This window comes from Ostrinia furnacalis, unplaced genomic scaffold (assembly GCF_004193835.3).
Source record: "Ostrinia furnacalis isolate ACB-3 unplaced genomic scaffold, ASM419383v2 OfSCF0568, whole genome shotgun sequence".
Classification (NCBI taxonomy): domain Eukaryota; kingdom Metazoa; phylum Arthropoda; class Insecta; order Lepidoptera; family Crambidae; genus Ostrinia; species Ostrinia furnacalis.
Window position 1 is genome coordinate 1 of NW_021130807.1, and position 19,139 is coordinate 19,139.

At 47.4% G+C, this 19,139-nt stretch overlaps 3 protein-coding genes across 8 annotated transcripts; all 3 read left to right on the forward strand.

Moving 5' to 3' along the window:
* Positions 1-1,179: 1,179 nt before the first annotated feature.
* Positions 1,180-5,834, forward strand: LOC114366179 (translation initiation factor IF-2-like). The gene is made up of 3 exons (XM_028322956.1): positions 1,180-1,411; positions 2,405-3,007; positions 5,675-5,834. The coding sequence occupies exons 1-2, from the start codon at positions 1,180-1,182 to the stop codon at positions 2,875-2,877; spliced, it is 705 nt and encodes a 234-aa protein (XP_028178757.1). The 3' UTR covers positions 2,878-3,007; positions 5,675-5,834.
* LOC114366180 (tropomyosin-like) lies at positions 3,146-5,423 on the forward strand. The gene is made up of 10 exons (XM_028322957.1): positions 3,146-3,210; positions 3,287-3,338; positions 3,441-3,604; positions 3,672-3,803; positions 3,859-4,005; positions 4,221-4,383; positions 4,490-4,653; positions 4,721-4,852; positions 4,908-5,054; positions 5,270-5,423. The coding sequence occupies exons 1-10, from the start codon at positions 3,146-3,148 to the stop codon at positions 5,421-5,423; spliced, it is 1,320 nt and encodes a 439-aa protein (XP_028178758.1).
* Positions 5,835-9,208: 3,374 nt separating the features above from the next.
* LOC114366181 (TATA element modulatory factor-like) lies at positions 9,209-13,613 on the forward strand. Of its 6 annotated transcripts, none has more exons than XR_003657009.1 (5): positions 9,209-9,290; positions 10,940-11,115; positions 11,928-11,946; positions 12,869-13,070; positions 13,430-13,613. XR_003657009.1 is itself a non-coding variant. In XM_028322961.1 (5 exons), exons 1-4 carry the CDS (start codon positions 9,279-9,281, stop codon positions 13,054-13,056), a joined length of 357 nt encoding a protein of 118 aa, XP_028178762.1. In that variant the 5' UTR covers positions 9,209-9,278; the 3' UTR covers positions 13,057-13,070; positions 13,430-13,613. The 6 variants fall into 6 exon arrangements, 4 of the variants coding, with proteins under 4 accessions (XP_028178762.1, XP_028178760.1, XP_028178759.1 ...); XM_028322961.1 differs by lacking the exon at positions 11,928-11,946 and having other exon boundaries at positions 10,940-11,134; positions 12,869-13,014; positions 13,053-13,070; XM_028322959.1 differs by lacking the exon at positions 11,928-11,946 and having other exon boundaries at positions 10,940-11,134; positions 12,869-13,009; positions 13,048-13,070.
* Positions 13,614-19,139: the final 5,526 nt, after the last annotated feature.

Below are 19,139 nucleotides of genomic sequence, written 5' to 3' on the forward strand. Positions count from 1 at the left end.
CTCAAGGGCTAAGGGCGGGGACTTTTTCTATGTTCACCACCTAACTAGGCTAAATAAAGTCCTGAGGTCAGAAATTGTGTTCCACGGATTTCTCTCTACACCGTCGTTAAGGCATTCATTGACTGGACTATGTCGTTATTGGTGGTTCGGTATTATAACTAACATTTGTTAATGATTATGTAGGTACCGCTGTTTTGCTGAGAATATTGTAATTTATCATTTCTAGATCGTTACAATTCATTATCTCCTCGTTACCAGTTTATTAAGCATTTAATCATTCATCAGTAACACGTGTGAATCATGCACTGCATCGCGTGTTTGTTATAAGTGTATCTAAGTACATAAGTGACTGTGATTTGTTTGTCTTGTAATAACATTATTCAGATCGGTAATTAGTTGGTAATTATTTGTTTTGAACTACACGATAGATTACATGCTTTCGCAATGTTTCGTCGAGAAATATACATGATGGATTTAAACTGCTAATAAAATATTTGTAGTGATTCTTTATATCTTATTTTAACTCGTAACATGTCTAGTTTACGTAGCACCAGGCCTGTTCATCTCCGCGAGTTTACAACGAAAACAAAACACGCACGATGGCCCACCTACAGGATAAGTACTATTCGACAAGGCCACATACGAGCGAGCATTGACTCACGCACGCGTATTCTGTGTATGATGGAAAAAAATAAAGAAAATGGTGTACTTGTGTACGTGTACTTAATACTGTGCAGTATTTAATTGCCTAAATAATAATAAAAACACAGAATGTACTTTTTTAAGTTGCCAGAAGACACTGAGAGCTAAATAAGTAGATAATTCATGCTAAATCATGTATTTCCTCCGCCATTTTCTGCAGTTTGGCACCTCACGTCACATCATTTTACCGAAGTCAGCCCTATAGCTTCGGCGCAATACCGATCACTGACATTTGTCAACAAAATGGTGCTTGACTCTTGAGACAGGCTAAATTACACCATATTGTTAATGACATTGAGCATACATTTTTTTAAATACCTTCGCGAAGTAAAACTTCTGTACGTAGTACTTATTATTATTCTGTGCCTTCGGCCTACCTATACAAAAATGCAGAGCATGAACTCTTTTCATATCGGTATTTTAGAAAAAGGTGCCTTTTATTTAGCGGATAAAACGTAACGAAGAGAGCCGGCGTTGATGGTGTTGCAGACAAAAAGCGCGCTAGACGACGCTACACACCGGCTGGAGTCGACGCGGACGTCGCTGGACGCGGCGCGGCGCGAGCTCACCGCGCTCCGTGGCAGCGGCGACGAGCTGGCCCGCACACGCGCCGCACACGCGCGCCTTGAGGCAGACCTGCGCGCCGCTCGTGCTGATGCCGCCGCGCGTGCTGCCGAGCTAGCGCGCCTGCGGGCCGACGTCACGGCCGGTGAGTGTGACGTCACTGGTGAGGAGCAGCCCGCGACCTGTGCGCCGCCCGTGCTGACGCTGCCGCGCGCGCCGACGTCACGGCCGGTGAGTGTGACGTCAGCGCGCCTCGACCACGACTTGCGCGCTGCCCGTGCTGACGCCGCCGCGCGTGCTGCCGAGCTGGCGCGCCTGCGGGCCGACGTCACGGCCGGTGAGTGTGACGTCACTGGTGAGGAGCAGCCCGCGACCTGTGCGCCGCCCGTGCTGACGCTGCCGCGCGCGCCGACGTCACGGCCGGTGAGTGTGACGTCACGCGCGCCTCGACCACGACCTGCGCGCTGCCCGTGCTGACGCCGCCGCGCGTGCTGCCGAGCTGGCGCGCCTGCGGGCCGACGTCACGGCCGGTGAGTGTGACGTCACGCGCGCCTCGACCACGACCTGCCGAGCTGGCGCGCCTGCGGGCCGACGTCACGGCCGGTGAGTGTGACGTCACGCGCGCCTCGAGGCAGACCTGCGTGCCGCCCGTGCTGACGCTGCCGCGCGTGCTGCCGAGCTGGCGCGCCTGCGGGCCGACGTCACGGCCGGTGAGTGTGACGTCACGCGCGTCTCGAGTTTCGTACCACGCAGGGTTACAGATGACGAGTGGAGAAGCAGACGAAGAGCTGCATCACCTACGCGGAGCGGTTATGTACTGTGGATCAGGTCTTCGTAGCGTGCGGTCTTTTACGCTTCACGACGGAGCGCGGTGCAATGTGATAATCCCATTAAGAGTTGAAGTTTGAATTTTTTTTTGAGTAAGGCGGTTATCACACTGCGCCGCGCTCCGCCACGGTACGCGAGACGACAGATTTAATCATTGTATGCAAGTATTTCAATTTGTATAGAAAACACGCGCGGCACAACACACTGACAATGCGTTTGCGCGCGGGATTTTTTATATGAAATCGGATCACAAGCGGCGCAGTGTGATAACCGCCTAAGATTATAAGGTCATTTTTGTGCATCATTTCAGAGGAGCGCCGCTGGGCGAGCCGCGAAGAAGCGCTGCGACGGGAGGTCCGCGAGGCTCGCGAGTTGGCGTGCGCGGACGCGGCGCCGGCGCCCGCCGAGTCGTGCGGCGCCCTGCTGGCGCAGCTGGCGGCCCTGCAGCGCGCCGCTCTCCAGCGGGACACCGCGCACGCGCACCACACGCGCGCCCTCCGCGCCCAGCTGGGTGAGTGTCGCGCGGGGCCCGGCGCCCCGGCCTCGTGCGGGCCCTGCTGGCGCAGCTGGCGGCCCTGCAGCGCGCCGCTCTCCAGCGGGACACCGCGCACGCGCACCACACGCGCGCCCTCCGCGCCCAGCTGGGTGAGTGTCGCGCGGGGCCCGGCGCCCCGGCCTCGTGCGGGCCCTGCTGGCGCAGCTGGCGGCCCTGCAGCGCGCCGCTCTCCAGCGGGACACCGCGCACGCGCACCACACGCGCGCCCTCCGCGCCCAGCTGGGTGAGTGTCGCGCGGGGCCCGGCGCCCCGGCCTCGTGCGGGCCCTGCTGGCGCAGCTGGCGGCCCTGCAGCGCGCCGCTCTCCAGCGGGACACCGCGCACGCGCACCACACGCGCGCCCTCCGCGCCCAGCTGGGTGAGTGTCGCGCGGGGCCCGGCGCCCCGGNTTGTAGATTAGGAAGCCAGACACATCCCTTTTGAAGGAGGATATCGCGGAAGAAGACGGCGGGACTTTCAGCCGAGGGCTTATTATAGGATATGCAGGCGCGCCTAGATGCTTCCATTGCACGCACAGCAGCTGCTGAATAGGGTCACTAAGCTGGAGGAAGAACTGGCCAAGTGAGTCACATCTACTACTGTAGGTTGTGGAGGCAGAGACTTAACGAAGGCATATTCTCCATGCTCCAAAAGGAAGGCGAAGTCTACCTCATCTGGCCTCGGTGGAAGACTTGCTGCAGGACGCGCAGGTGCGCCTAGACGCCATTACTGTGCACGCACAGCAGTTGCTGAATAGGGTCACTAAATTGGAGGAAGAACTAGCCAAGTGAGTGATAAGTCTTTCATTGTAGATTAGGAAGGCGGACACATCCCGTTTGAAGAAGAATATCGCGGAAGAAGACAGCGGCTACTTCTCGCTTGACAGTGGCCAAGGGTTTACTGCTGAATGTGCAGGCGTGCCTCGACGCCTCGAGCTGCACAATAGAGTCACTAAGATGGAAGAGCAGTTGGCTAAGTGAGTAACATCTACCGTAGGTTATGTGGAAACAGAGACTCTTAGCGAAAACAGATACCCCAAAAAGATGGCGAAGTCTACCTCATATGGCCTCGGCGGGGAACTTGCTGCAGGATGCGCAGGCGCGCCTGGATACCGTCACCGCACACGCGCAGCAGCTGCTCAATAGGGTCACCAAGCTGGAGGAGGAGTTAGCCAAGTGAGTAATATTCTACTAATGTATGCTCTGTAGAGGTGGAGACATCCTTAGCGAGAGCAGATACGGAAAGAGGGCGAAGTCTACTTCGCCTGGCCGCGGCGGAAGGCTTACTGCAGGACGCACAGGCTCGCCTGGACGCCGTCACCGCGCACGCACAGCAACTGCTCAATAGAGTCACTAAGCTGGAGGAGGAGCTGGCCAAGTGAGTGACATCTACTACTGTAGGTTGTGGAGGCGGAGGCATCCTTAGTGAAGGCAGTAAAGCGTAAGCGGGTATTGCAGCCACGCCTCAACTCGCAGCGGCAAAAAGGTTGCTGCATTGTCACTCAAATAGGGTCACTAAGCTGGAGGAGGAGCTGGCTAAGTAACTGACATCTACGATTGAAGACTAAGGATTAAGACACATCCCTTGCAAAGGTGGGTATCGCGGAAGAAGACGGCAGTTACCTCCCACCTGGCCGCGGCGGAGGGCTTGCTACAGGACGCACAGGCCCGACTCGACGCCGTCACCGCGCACGCACAGCAATTGTTGAATAGAGTCACTAAACTGGAGGAAGAACTNAGACTTGCTGCAGGACGCGCAGGTGCGCCTAGACGCCATTACTGTGCACGCACAGCAGTTGCTGAATAGGGTCACTAAATTGGAGGAAGAACTAGCCAAGTGAGTGATAAGTCTTTCATTGTAGATTAGGAAGGCGGACACATCCCGTTTGAAGAAGAATATCGCGGAAGAAGACAGCGGCTACTTCTCGCTTGACAGTGGCCAAGGGTTTACTGCTGAATGTGCAGGCGTGCCTCGACGCCTCGAGCTGCACAATAGAGTCACTAAGATGGAAGAGCAGTTGGCTAAGTGAGTAACATCTACCGTAGGTTATGTGGAAACAGAGACTCTTAGCGAAAACAGATACCCCAAAAAGATGGCGAAGTCTACCTCATATGGCCTCGGCGGGGAACTTGCTGCAGGATGCGCAGGCGCGCCTGGATACCGTCACCGCACACGCGCAGCAGCTGCTCAATAGGGTCACCAAGCTGGAGGAGGAGTTAGCCAAGTGAGTAATATTCTACTAATGTATGCTCTGTAGAGGTGGAGACATCCTTAGCGAGAGCAGATACGGAAAGAGGGCGAAGTCTACTTCGCCTGGCCGCGGCGGAAGGCTTACTGCAGGACGCACAGGCTCGCCTGGACGCCGTCACCGCGCACGCACAGCAACTGCTCAATAGAGTCACTAAGCTGGAGGAGGAGCTGGCCAAGTGAGTGACATCTACTACTGTAGGTTGTGGAGGCGGAGGCATCCTTAGTGAAGGCAGTAAAGCGTAAGCGGGTATTGCAGCCACGCCTCAACTCGCAGCGGCAAAAAGGTTGCTGCATTGTCACTCAAATAGGGTCACTAAGCTGGAGGAGGAGCTGGCTAAGTAACTGACATCTACGATTGAAGACTAAGGATTAAGACACATCCCTTGCAAAGGTGGGTATCGCGGAAGAAGACGGCAGTTACCTCCCACCTGGCCGCGGCGGAGGGCTTGCTACAGGACGCACAGGCCCGACTCGACGCCGTCACCGCGCACGCACAGCAATTGTTGAATAGAGTCACTAAACTGGAGGAAGAACTGGCCAAGTGAGTCACATCTACTGTCTACCGTAGGTTGTGGAGGCAGAGACTCTTAACAGAGGCAGATACTCCAAAAGGAGGGCGAAGTCTACCTCATCTTTCCGCGGCGGAAGGCTTACTACAGGACGCACAGGCGCGCCTCGACGCCGTCACCGCGCACGCACAGCAGCTGTTGAATAGGGTCACTAAATTGGATGAATAACTAGCCAAGTAAGTGATATCGACTACCGTAGGCTATGGAAGCTATCCCACCGTTTCCAGCGGAAGCGGAGACGTCCCTAGCCAAGGCGGTGGAGCGCGAGCGGGTGTCTCGTGAGGAGGCAGCAGCGGCTACCTCTCGCCTGGCTGCGGCGGAAGGCTTGCTACAGGACGCACAGGCCCGACTCGACGCCGTCACTGCGCACGCACAGCAGTTGCTGAATAGAGTCACTAAGCTGGAAGAGGAACTGGCCAAGTGAGTCACATAATACAACTGTAGGTTTTGGAGGCCTAGGGATCTAGGGAAGGCAGTGGAGCATGAGCGGGTATCGCGCAGGCGTGTCTGGAGACTTTCACTGCGCACGCGCAGTAGCTGCTCAATAGGGTCACCAAGCTCGAAGAGCAGCTGGCCAAGTGAGTCACATCTACCATTGATCCCTTGCAAAGGCAGATACCGCTTAAAGAGGGCGGCGGCTACCTCCTGCTTGGCCGCGGCGGAAGGCTTGCTACAGGACGCACAGGCGCGCCTGGACGCCGTCACCGCGCACGCACAGCAGCTGTTGAATAGGGTCACTAAGCTGGAGGAGGAGCTAGCCAAGTGAGTGATAAGTCTTTCATTGTACATTAGGGAGGCAGATATCTCTTTTGAAGATAGATATCACGGAAGAAGACGGCGGAACCCTCAGCCGAGGGCTTACTACAGGACGCACAGGCGCGCCTCGACGCCGTGACCGCGCACGCACAGCAATTGTTGAATAGAGTCACTAAACTGGAGGAGGAACTGGCCAAGTGAGTGACAATTAACACTAGATTAGAGTGGCAGAGATATACTCGCAGCAGTTGCTCAATAAGGCCACCAAGCTGAAGGAGGAACTGGCCAAGTGAGTGACATCTACCATGGAAGACTAGGGAGGCGGGCACATCCCTTGCAAAGGTGGATATCGTGGAAGAAGACGGCGGTACCCTCAGCCGAGGGCTTGCTATAGGATATGCAGGCGTGCCTGGACGCCGTGACCGCGCACGCACAGCAGCTGTTGAATAGGGTCACTAAATTGGAGGAATAACTAGCCAAGTAAGTGATATCGACTACCGTAGGCTATGGAAGCTATCCCACCGTTTCCAGCGGAAGCGGAGACGTCTCTAGCCAAGGCGGTGGAACGCGAGCGGGTGTCTCGTGAGGAGGCGACGGCAGCTACCTCTCGCTTGAGCGCGGCAGAAGGCTTACTACAGGACGCACAGGCACGCCTGGACGCCGTGACCGCGCACGCACAGCAGCTGTTGAATAGGGTCACTAAGCTGGAAGAGGAGCTGGCCAAGTGAGTAACATCTACTACCATAGGTTGTGGAAGCAGAGACTTAGCGAAGGCAGATTCTCCATGCTCCAAAAGGAAGGCGAAGTCTACCTCATCTGGCCTCGGTGGAGGGCTTGCTACAGGACGCGCAGGCCCGACTCGACGCCGTCACCGCGCACGCACAGCAACTGCTGAATAGAGTCACTAAGCTGGAGGAAGAGCTAGCCAAGTGAGTGATAAGTCTTTCATTGTAGATTAGGAAGCCAGACACATCCCTTTTGAAGGAGGATATCGCGGAAGAAGACGGCGGGACTTTCAGCCGAGGGCTTACTATAGGATACGCAAGCGCACCTCGACGCCGTCACCGCGCACGCACAGCAACTGCTCAATAGGGTCACTAAGCTGGAAGAGGAACTGGCTAAGTGAGTAATATTCTACTAATGTATGCTCTGTAGAGGTGGAGACATCCTTAGCGAGAGCAGATACGGAAAGAGGGCGAAGTCTACTTCGCCTGGCTGCGGCAGAAGGCTTACTACAGGACGCACAGGCGCGCCTCGATGCCGTGACCGCGCACGCACAGCAACTGCTCAACAGAGTCACTAAGCTGGAGGAGGAACTGACCAAGTGAGTGATAAGTCTTTCATTGTAGATTAGGGAGGCGGGCACATCCCTTTTGAGGGTGGACATCGCGGAAGAAGGGCTTACTAGAAAAATTCATACCAATTATATTTTATGACCGCCCTAAAGTTGCACTGAGCGAGTTCCAGAAACCAAAACTGTTTCTAGAAAGACAGCACCGATGCACTGCACCCGCGCACACTTTGTCACGTGACGAATTCTCGTGANTATATTTCATGTACAGAATTGACCTCTCTACAGATTTATTATAAGTATAGACTAGCTTTTCGGATGAACCATTTAAGAACCTAGTAAGGGACACTTTTGCAGATTTTCGTTTTTTGTCATAAATCACCTTAGAATTAAGGTCTCCACAGGATGTGAAGACAGAAATCGCTCTATTACACTTAACACCATTTAAAACCTAGTAAGTGCATGGACTTACTAGGTTTCAAAATGGTCAATGTGACTTACTAGAGGTAAAATGCTACTGTAATTTAAATATTATTTCGAGTTCTGTTGGCTGACACTCGGTAACCACATCAAAATCTGGGGACTACATGAGTACTGATTCATTATTCGATTTTGATTTTGAATTTGATTTTTACGAGGCACTTTTGTCAAAAAAATAATTTAGCATAAAACTTGCAATTTTTAACTAAATATATTCTTTTATTCCATAAAGTATACTTTAGTAACAAATCTTTAATATAAACATCGGAAGTTATCCAAATCTTTAAGCATCTTAGCAGGGCATATGAAAATGCGTTTTTTCGCTCTCCTGTAAAATTTGCTCCGCTGCACTTACTAGGTTCTTAAATGGTTCAGCCGTTTTGCCCGCGGCTTCACCCGCGAGTCAACCCATCCACAACAATGTAGACATAAAAAATAAGAACAAAGACGTTAATTAAAACCATAACACCGTGGACTTCACTGGAAGATTCCACAAACAGGGCGCTGCCGCAAACCTCCTATAAATAGGAGCTACAACCACGATCCGTGGTCATTCTTCATCCGACTAGCAGCCTTAGCCATAGCACAGTACTTAGTTTATAACAATTGTAACATTATTATTGTGAAGTACGAAAGTAAAGTTTTTTTTTACAAAGATACAGTTTTCGTTATTTTGACTCGCGTGAAATTTAGTTGCTTTAAGCGCAAAATGTCAAATCCATATTCATGTTTGTCACAGATCGTCATAAATTATAGCCTATATGTTATTTTGGGTTATAAACAATAATACTGTAAATTTTCATCAAAATTCGTTCTGTAGTTTTTGCGTGAAAGAGTAACAAATATCCAGATATCCATACAAACTTCCGCATTTATAAAATTAATAGAATTCGGAATAGAAGTTTAGCCAGTGTCAAGTAATTTATATTTCAAGTGATTGGGCATTTGACGCCGTTCTCAAATAATTCTAAAGATTTTTTTTTTAAAGACTTCGTTCTGTTTTATAAAACTTTAATTTTAAATTACCTGTAAATTTAAATTTTTGGTTGCAAAATAGTGACGTCACAGGCTACAAAATCAATGGGAATCTCGTTTTGACAGTTTTTATAAGGCAATAAAAATAACGACTTCAGGCATACCGTTACCATGATTATTACTGTTATTTTCGTGCGATGTATGTGACGTAGTTGAGACTTAATATTTATAATTGATAACGAGTTGTATTGCAATTGCAGGAGCAAATAACGTCTCGCGGGGACGTGTCGCCACCGCACTCCGTTTCTTCCGACACCTTTTCTGCCTCCATGTGGCCTATGGTGAGTTATAATTTATTTATTTATTATTCAAAACATCTTAAAAGCTAATAATTACAAATAAGTATGAAAAAAACTTGTCCCCACTTCAGACATGTAGAAGAGCTACTCTAATATTTTTTTTTTCAAAATTTTATTTTACCGTTTTGTCGGCGTGATTAATATACATATCTTCACAAAATTACAGCTCCCTAGTGCTAATAGTTTCCAAGCAAAACCTCAGAGAGACAGACAGACAGACATATCGAAACTATAAGTATAAATATAAATAGGAATTTCAAGCGTAGTTCTAGTCGTAAAGTGTGGGATTTCCGCTCGCGAGCCGTTTCAAGTTTTTTTTAACTCTGAATGTCACTTCCAACATTGTGATATAAAAATCACGGTTTTATTTAAAATAATATATACTAGCTTTTGCCCGCGGCTTCAGTCGTGCGAAATTCAGTTTGTCATTATAAATTATAGACTACGACTTGGTGAACGCCAGACCTACGTCATTTTATAAAAGCTGAAAGTTTGTCAGCGTTCCCAATATAGGTTAGAATGTTGGTGCATTATGAAGTTTGGGTCATCGTGGCTTTGGCAGCTACTACACATATAGCAAGTGCTGAGAAGTAAATTACTCAATCAGTGCGTGTATGGTTTGTAGGGCCATACGTTTATCGTAGTAGAGTTGAAGTTAGTTGAAGTAGAGTTGAAGAGCACGTCGAGAAGAAAAGATGTCCAATGTATAAATGTAATAAATGTATCTTTATTTCTTTCAATGTGTAAAGTTTATATTGTAGTGAAATACTGACAGAGTTATCGTGGCAAATCTTTTCTCGAGTAATAGTGTTACGTGAAATGGTTGTTGACATACTAAGTTATAGTAAAGAAAAATACATAAAATAGTAACTAACTAGCGCCCAAAAAGTAGGACGCAAACGTAAGCGTAAAAGCACAGAATAATAATAAGTACTACGTACAGAAGTTTTACTTCGCGAAAGTATCTAAAAAAATGTATGCTCATTGCTCAATGTCATTAACAATATTAGTCTGTCTCAAGAGTCAAGCACCATTTTGTTGACAAACGTCAGTGATCGGCAGTATTCGGCACTGCGCCGAAGCTATATACGGCTGACTTCGGTAAAATGATGTGACGTGAGGTGCCAAACTGCGGAAAATGGCATAGGAAATACACGATTTAGCATGAATTATCATGAATAATATTTACTACTTATTTACCTCTCAGTGTCTTCAGGCAACTTAAAAAAGTAAATTCTGTGTTTTTATTATTATTTAGGCAGTTAAATACTGCACAGTATTTAGTACACCATTTTCTTTATTTTCTTCCATCATACACAAGAATACGCGTGCGTGAGTCAATGTTCGCTCGTATGTGAGGCCTTGTCGAATAGTATCCTGTAGGTGGGCCATCGTGCGTGTTTTGTTTTCGATGTAAACTCGCGGAGATGAACAGGCCTGCTGCGGGTGCCAGTCGCACAGTCGCGACAGCAACATAATTACGCGCGAGCGATAAGGATGGGTAGCTAGGGGTCATTGGACAAAATTCTACGTGCTCACAGACCAGACTATACACATATTATGGCAAGTGCTGAGAAGTAAATTACTCTATCAATGCAAACAGGGTTTAACATTCGTCTCTCATATTCCAGGACGAGGGTTCCATTACGCCGACGGGCGCGGGCGCGGCTGCCTCGCTGTCGGCCGCGCTGGGCGTTGAAGACGCGCTCACCCGCCGCGACGGCTCCTTGCGTGCGTTGACGGCACAGCTGCACCAAGCACGAGCTGAGAGGAGCCGCGCTTGTGACAGTCTTGCGGCATTGCAGGCGCGGCTTGACGACTACCAGGTCAGGAAGATTTTTCTTTCGTTAGTCGAGATTTTTTTTTTTGCTAGCGGCGCTCACGACGCAGTTGCATCAGCCACGAGCGGAGAAGAGCTGCGCCTGGTATAGTCTCGCGGCGCTGCAGGCGCGTTTGGATGATTACCAGGTGCGTCAGGAGGATTCTTCTTCCGTCAGTCGAGATATCATTCTTCTGTTAGCGGCACTAAGCGTAGAAGGCAAGCCGCAACGGCTCCCTATGCGCATTGACCGCGTAATTGCACCAGGCGCGCCTTGAAGACTACCAGGTGCGACATTGTTCCTACCCTCCGTCAGTCCAAGTCTCATTCTTCTGTCGGCCGCGCTGGATGTTGAGGATGCGCTCACCCGCCGCGACGGCTCCTTACGCGCGTTGACGGCACAGCTGCATCAGAGAAGTCGCGCTTGTGACAGTCTTGCGGCGCTGCAGGCGCGCCTTGATGATTACCAGGTGCGGCATTGCTCTTTCTTCTTCCGTCAGTTAAGATCTCATTCTTCTGTCGACGGTGTTGGACGTGAAAGATGCCGATGCGCCGCGACAGCTCCTTACGTGCGCTAAAGGCGCAGTTGCACCAAGCACGAGCCGAGAGGAGCCACGCCTGCGACAGCCTTGCGGCGCTGCAGGTGAGGCTAGATGACTACTAGGTGCGTTAAAATTCTCGTTCTTCTTTCGGCGGCGTTGGGCATGGAGGTCAACGATGCGCCGCGACCGGTCCTTACATGCATTGCAGCTGCTGCACAGCTGCACCAAATGAGCGGAGAAAAGCCGCGCCTGCGACCTGCGTTTAGATGACTACCAGGTTATTCCTCCTACCTAACGTCAATCCAAATCTCTTTTCTTTCGGTGGCGCTGAGCGCGTTGGTATCTTTCACGTATACACAACCAAGTATCTGTTTACTGCTTAATATTCTGCTATTTTGGTATGGCTTTAGTAAGTATTTTCTGTATTGTTTTAACTTTTTTTCATATATTGTAGTTATACTGCATGCTAAATAATTTATTTTGGATTGTATCTTGATATGCTATTTGTGAAAACTATGTAAGGCATTTTTGATCTTAACCGCCTCATCTATTAATAATACATATATTCCTTCCGTTTGGCCAAATTACTTTTCGCCAAATTTCACTTCGCAAACAACTTATCGCCAAAGTTTCATTTCCCAAATGAACTTTTAGCAATTGTACTTTTCGCAACTAATTCATTTGGTCAAATTATAATTTGGCAAAATTTTACTTGGCAAATGTTTATATATATAGCAAATGTTTTATTTTGCCAAATATTATATCCCAAATAATTTGTTTGGTCAAATTGACACTTCACATACCCACCGTTACCCACAAATTAAAGCATAAGGCAGATGATCATGGTTTTCACAAGAATTTTGTAAAACAAAGAGATTGAAGAAAATAGTATGGTTGCAGAAAGTAAGTATCGCAGAAAATAGTAGGTTAGGTTAGGTTAGAACAGTGACCCTTAACGCGCGAAGGCGAGCGAAGCGTGTCGCGGCAGCGGCCGCCGAGCATTAGAATCACCTCTATTGTTTAATGAATCATTTGGAAATTTCGATAAAAAGAATGAAATATGAAAATTAATTTAGAACAAATTTTATATTATCTACCTACTAAACAAAATAATAAACACAAGCTAATTTGTAGTCCATTCTATGCGACAATCAAATTATTTTGTATTCTTGAGTAACGGTGACGTCATCGATCCGCAGAGCCTGCAGGAGCAGTACGATGCGCTGCTACAGATGTACGGCGAGAAGGAGGAGCAACTGAGCGAGGCGCGCCTGGACCTCGCCGACGTCACCGCGCTCTACAAGGCGCAGCTCGCCGACCTCGTCACTCTGAGACAGCAGGCCCGGTAGCCAGTCGCCAGGTAGCCGCCCACCAGCAGGCCAGGTAGCCGCCCATCGCCAGGTAGCAAAGTCAAAGTCAAAATTTCTTTATTCGTTTAGACCAGTCTTTCCCAAAGTGGGCGATAACGCCCCCTTGTGGGCGCTGCAGGCTTAAAGGGGGGCGGTAAGAGATCCAGAAAAACAATCGGGACGTTGTGTAGGGGCTTGGGAGGCGTCATTTACTAGGAGGACTCTTAGACACCGACTGAGCACTCGACACTCGACTACAAATGGGGGCGCTAAAAATAATTTATTCTCAAAGTGGGCAGTAGACAAAATAAGTTTGGGAACCACTGGTTTAGACTAATAAATAGTTCTTACAAATCGTCATTTTGCTCTTAAGGAGCCTCTACATGTCTCATAATCTTTTTACCCTACCAGCGCTTCGAGACCAACATTTGGCAAGTGCTGAGAAGAGAAGAACCGCCCACCAGCCCCGCCCATGCAGGCATACAGCCGGTTTGGAGATCTCCAAACTACCATTAACTATGGTTCTATAGTCTGGTCCGTGAGCATGTAGAATTTTGTCCAATGACCCCTAGCTACCCATCCTTATCGCTCGCGCGTAATTATAGTGTTATCGCGCTCGCACACTCACTGCGGGTGCCAGTCGCACAGTCGCGACGGCAACATAATTACGTGCGAGCGATAAGGATGGGTAGCTAGGGGTCATTGGACAAAATTCTAAGTGCTCGGCGACCGACCTTAGTGCTTGACTCACGTCTTTGCATGAGATATGGGAGCGGCACGAGGTGACGTTGACGTAATTATTATGACGTGACCGAGCGTACAGATCAGTACGGCTAGCACGAAAAACTTTCGAGTTCGAATCGTTTGTGTATTCGAATCGCCATCAAAAGATTTAGTACGAAAACTACAACAGCACCCTTGTGAACGTGTCGTAAAGTGAACTTAGTATGAGAAATGGTTGCACGAAACTTATTTTGAGAATCAAAATTGACACGTTATCGTTTAATGAGGGTTTTCGCGATTGGAAAATCCGCCAGATGACAATACGTAGACGGGAGGTCCAAATGCTGCACGATTAGTGGATTTTGACATATATGTCATGTCAAAAATAACCAATCATGCAGCATTTTGTCGAATACGCAAACGATTCGAAGACGAAAGTTGTTCATTCAAGAAGTACTGAAGTGTCGCTGACGTTTGAGCCTCAGAAGCGGGTTCCCGTGCCGCTCTCATATCATATCTCAGACCGGGTTCAGCGCTGAACCTGTAACACCGAGAAAACAAAATCTCAGATTGCTCGTATTCATCGTCGCCACGTATCATCGACAACAGTGTTAACTATCCATTGCCTGTCATGTCGTCTCGTTCTATCGCAAAGAATCGCCATTTGATGAGAGCGAGAGCAAAAACGGAAATGGATAGTTAACAGTGTGGCCGTGTGTACGACTCGGTTTCTTAAACGAACTACAGATTGTTTTAAAACTTAATAAACAGCTTTAACAGCCTCAATAATACCGCAAATGAAACTGCCTCAAAATATAGGTAATCAATGTTTTACAATATCACATATGTCAACAGGTTTCTAAACTACCAATTTTACGCAATTTTGCCAATAGTGCCTCGGTTAAATTTCTTATGTATGCACACCAGTTACGTAGCTTAGCTCAAGAAACAGTGAAAAAGTAGTAGGTACACATAATATTATATCCCGTTGGCTGCTGCATAGTTACATTACTGAAGATATGTAGTCGTCGAGGGTCACGCTGTTCATAAAGCTTCATTTAGATATTAAATTCCGGAATATTTCGGATCATCGATATTATAAGCACAATAAATATTGATAGAAGTATATTTGCCATAACCACATTTTTAAATAAAATTGTGTAACATGTTTGCATACATTGACATAAAACAAAATTGTCTTAATTAGGAATGTTTAATTTCATTGTATAGACCCAATACAATGAATTGTCCCACCCGTAACATTGCCAGGGGGCGCCACCGTCAATACCGGATCGCTGGTTCCGATTTTTGCCATGTTGGAAACTATTATATTGAAAACTATGCGCCCCCCTGAGTTTAGTGAGACAGTTCAGTGTAGGTCATCTATAATCTCGGACGAAGACTAATGATTGCCTGTCAACACACGTTTTAATGACATTTCTAATGCCAACTTCTATTTAATTCGTATCTGCATTTTATTAGTTTAGTCTTTAAAGGTATTCATATTTATGTACTTTCTCATGGGATTTACAGATCATGTAAAATAACTATAATATTATTAGAATATAAAGAAAGTACTGGATATATTAATAAACGTGCCTTGTGTTGAGCGGTAACCTGCCGACCAATGAGTTTCTATATATGGCGCCACTGGCGAGTGTCAGAAACTTACTCGACAGTGACGCTAACTGTACGGCTAGCACGAAAATCTTTCGAGTTCGGATCGTTTGCGTATTCGAATCGCCATCAAAAGATTTAGTACGAAAACTAGATCAGCGCCCTTGTGAACGTGCCGTAAAGTAAACTTTGTATGAGAATTGGTTGCACGAAACTTATTTTGAGAATCAAAATTGTAACGTTATCGTTTAATTCGATGGTTGAGTATCGAATTTTGTCGAATACGCAAACGATTCGAAGACGAAAGTTGTTTATGCTAGAGGTACTGGTGAGTGGACCTTAGTAAGCATTCGTGGTGTCGCTACATCAAGCAAAACAGATTTTAATAAATGATAATGTGTCGGTAGCAGGATAACGTTCAACGCACCGGCGACATCATCGGTATTCTCATTATGTAAATAGCTTTTATTGTGATAGCCTGTCGGGCGGTTTAATGTAAGGTGCCGTGTCCTTAGTTCCTGGGGGATGAAGTATTGTTAAGGGATGTCGAGTCTTCTGTATAGTTTCCGAATTTCAACCACGTACTTTGTAACTTGGCAACTTATGTCGCACTTGTATTGATTGAGTTGTATTATCTTTCACTTTAAAATTGTTTGTTACACAATTTCTCAAGTTTTCTAAATGTAAATAATATGCTGCGGCATAAATAGTCATCATAATTATGCAGCAATACCTGAAGCCAGTGGATTTTTTCGGATCTGACTGAGGTTCATAAGCAAAGATGTTATTAAGAGCAATGATATTTCTTTTGCATACTAAAATCAGCTGGTCGAAGGTAATGCTTGAGTATTATACGTGTTAAAATCTAAGCTGTTGCTTAATGTTGCTAAGATGTCTTTAACAATGCTAACGAGAGAAAGTAGCGTACTGATGACAAAAACATCCATAATTTTTGTGAGGAATGTTTAAATTTTAAAATGGTTCTTGTTATTTGGTCTACAAAATTATTGTTTTTAATTTTATTGTTGGTGGCTAGTCTTTCATAGGGTATAAGGTTCTGGGCTATGTTGACACATTGGCGGAGGAAGAACTTGGAAGCGCCATACTGCTCTCGCGCAGTCAAAAGCGAAATGCCGTCCATTTTGTAAAAGCATCACGTTTGGAGGCGTTATCTGTGGCGCTAGTATCGCGGAGGGCTATTCTTTTAGTGCTCACCAGTTGGCGCCACTGTAGAGTTATGTCAATCGCCAGTGGTGCCAACTTTTAAGTATAAAGAGGATATCCCTGATTGGTCGACTCGCTTGGTTGTCTGTGCTTTAGTCTACCAATGCTGCAGCACGTCGTAAATGGCAGGTAGTCTTGTCATGTTTTGCTTTTATAAAATGGCGGCACTTCCGCTCGTTAGAGGAAGGAATAGTATTTTTTACTTTATGTATTTATAATTAGCGTAAATCCTGCGATATAATCAATTATAAATTATATGTTTTATCTTCAGATTCTATCCTACAGATAAATGATAATGTAAATAAATAAATGACGAATCCATTACATTTGTTTTGTTTGAGGGTAGAAATGAAAGTCCATTTGACATACACCATTTATTACTATTAAAATGAAGCGATACATACAAACATTCTCGGTGAAAGTATTCCTGTTATAGGTTAGCAAGCTAGATGCGATCGCTTGAAGTCAAGTGGACATTCGATACGTTCACCGTCACAATCTTACGAAGCGATGGGATAGACAATTCGGCTCACACACACTACATTCACACGATAGGGTTATGCGGGTAAATATGTGATACATAATAATGGAAAAGAACTTATTTTCTGCAAATTCTTTGCATGTTATCCTCGTACAAACACCTGGAAAAACATCTTCTAAAATCAGAACTAAGAATCGTCATTTTCAGCGATCGTCAGTGTCAATAGATGGTGACAAAAAATTCACAGCGAACGAGTTCGAACTAAAATACAATACGACTACTATAAAATACGTTATGCGATTACACTATCGTCCGAGGTGGGCGGGACGAACGTTCGCGGCGCGAACGCTGTTCGAGAGAGCGACGGGTTCGGTGCTCCGTCAACACCGAACTGACTAATCTAGGGTGCCGGTCGGGGGCACTTACTGCTATTGACGTTATGGGAATCGAAACTTACAGCGAAACACTGATCTCGGACTCGGTCGGGCGCCTCGATGCGAAGCGGAGTCGGTTCAGAACATGCACGAAATATATTAATCGATGACCGCCACTACCGTCGACTTTCGTCGACATCGACGAATCTAACGAGTCGACGCGTCCGGGTGTCGTCGTCCTTGACGACTGGGATCGTGAAGCTGGCCGGCCTGCCGCGGCGCGTTTCGTACGCGGCAGTCCCGATCGTGTCTGCGGCCCACGCAGGCTCCACTGCGAGACGGACGTCCGTCTTTTCGAATTTAAACAAAGAGACACATCGATCGAGAAGTAATCTAAACCGTCAGCAGGCCGAGTCGTCGAGCGCCGGGCGCTGCTCGCCGCGCGCCGTGGGCGGGGCGTCGTGTGGGTCCGGTCCCTCAGGAGGGTCCCGCGGGCGCTTCATACCCACGCCATCCAGCCCTCGTACATCAGGCACAGGTTCTCTGCGCTGGTCGCTTCCGATATTATGTACTCCACCTGCCGAATACGAACGAATGTTAATCGACCAATTTTGAAACTATTTGTAGTTGGGAATTATCACCGCTGCGCCTTCTATAGATCCTGATTGAACCCAATGAACCCAATGTAGGAGCTCACTTAGTGAGGTCAAATGGCGGATAGACGCGTTCTAGACTCATAAAGTCCCATTATTAAGTTATTGGTGGGAAAGCCTTGCCAAAAAGGGCAGGGAGAGTGCCACATAACCTATTGGCTGCCCCTGCGGTTGGTAGGTATGCAATTATTTTAATTACTGGGGCGTGATCTGTTAAAGTTACGTTACAAAGTAAAGTAAAGGCCAAGTAAGTCCACGTGTTGCTATCTGGTCTCTGAGCACGTAGAATTTTGTCCAATGACCCGAAGCTACCCATCCTTATCGCTCGCGCGTAATTATGTTGCTGTCGCGCTTGCACATTCACTGCGGGCGCCCGTGGCATAGTCGCGACAGCAATATAATTACGCGCGAGCGATAAAGATGGGTAGCTTGGGGTCATTGGACAAAATTCTACGTGCTCACGCCGCCTCCTGCGTGCGCTGCGTCGTCAGCTCGCGGATTAACGCGCTCACGCTGTCCACCTGAACGTTACATGTTCAAAATGTATTAGCGGTCAATGACTTCACACCACGTCAGACGTTTATGTGTCATAAAAAACTCATTAAACTCATTTATTTAAATAATAAATAAAATATTTATTTTCATGAAAAGCTAGGTACAATACAAGGCAGCAGTAGTTATTGCACTAGGCTCGCATTTTTGCAAAAAGTCTTTTAATCCTTCAATCTCCGCCAATCCAGACGCAATAGATGAATAGATAATCAATTGTTACGCGGTAGCCGGCTACCACTTGGGGGCTGAGAGGTCAAAAAGCACTTACACGTCCTAATATTAACCCTACCACTGCTTCGGGGCAATAAATGGGCCAGTGTTGAGAAAAAGAGAAAGAAAGAAATTGTGTTTGCCTTCTATTAGTATAGCCTGACCAGGAACATAAAAACCCTGGCATAGAGGCGCGTCAATTGCATTTGATAGTGCAACACTGAGTACAGTCGTACCTGTATTAAATTAATAGGCTAACTTTATGTATCAGGATTCAGGATTACGGG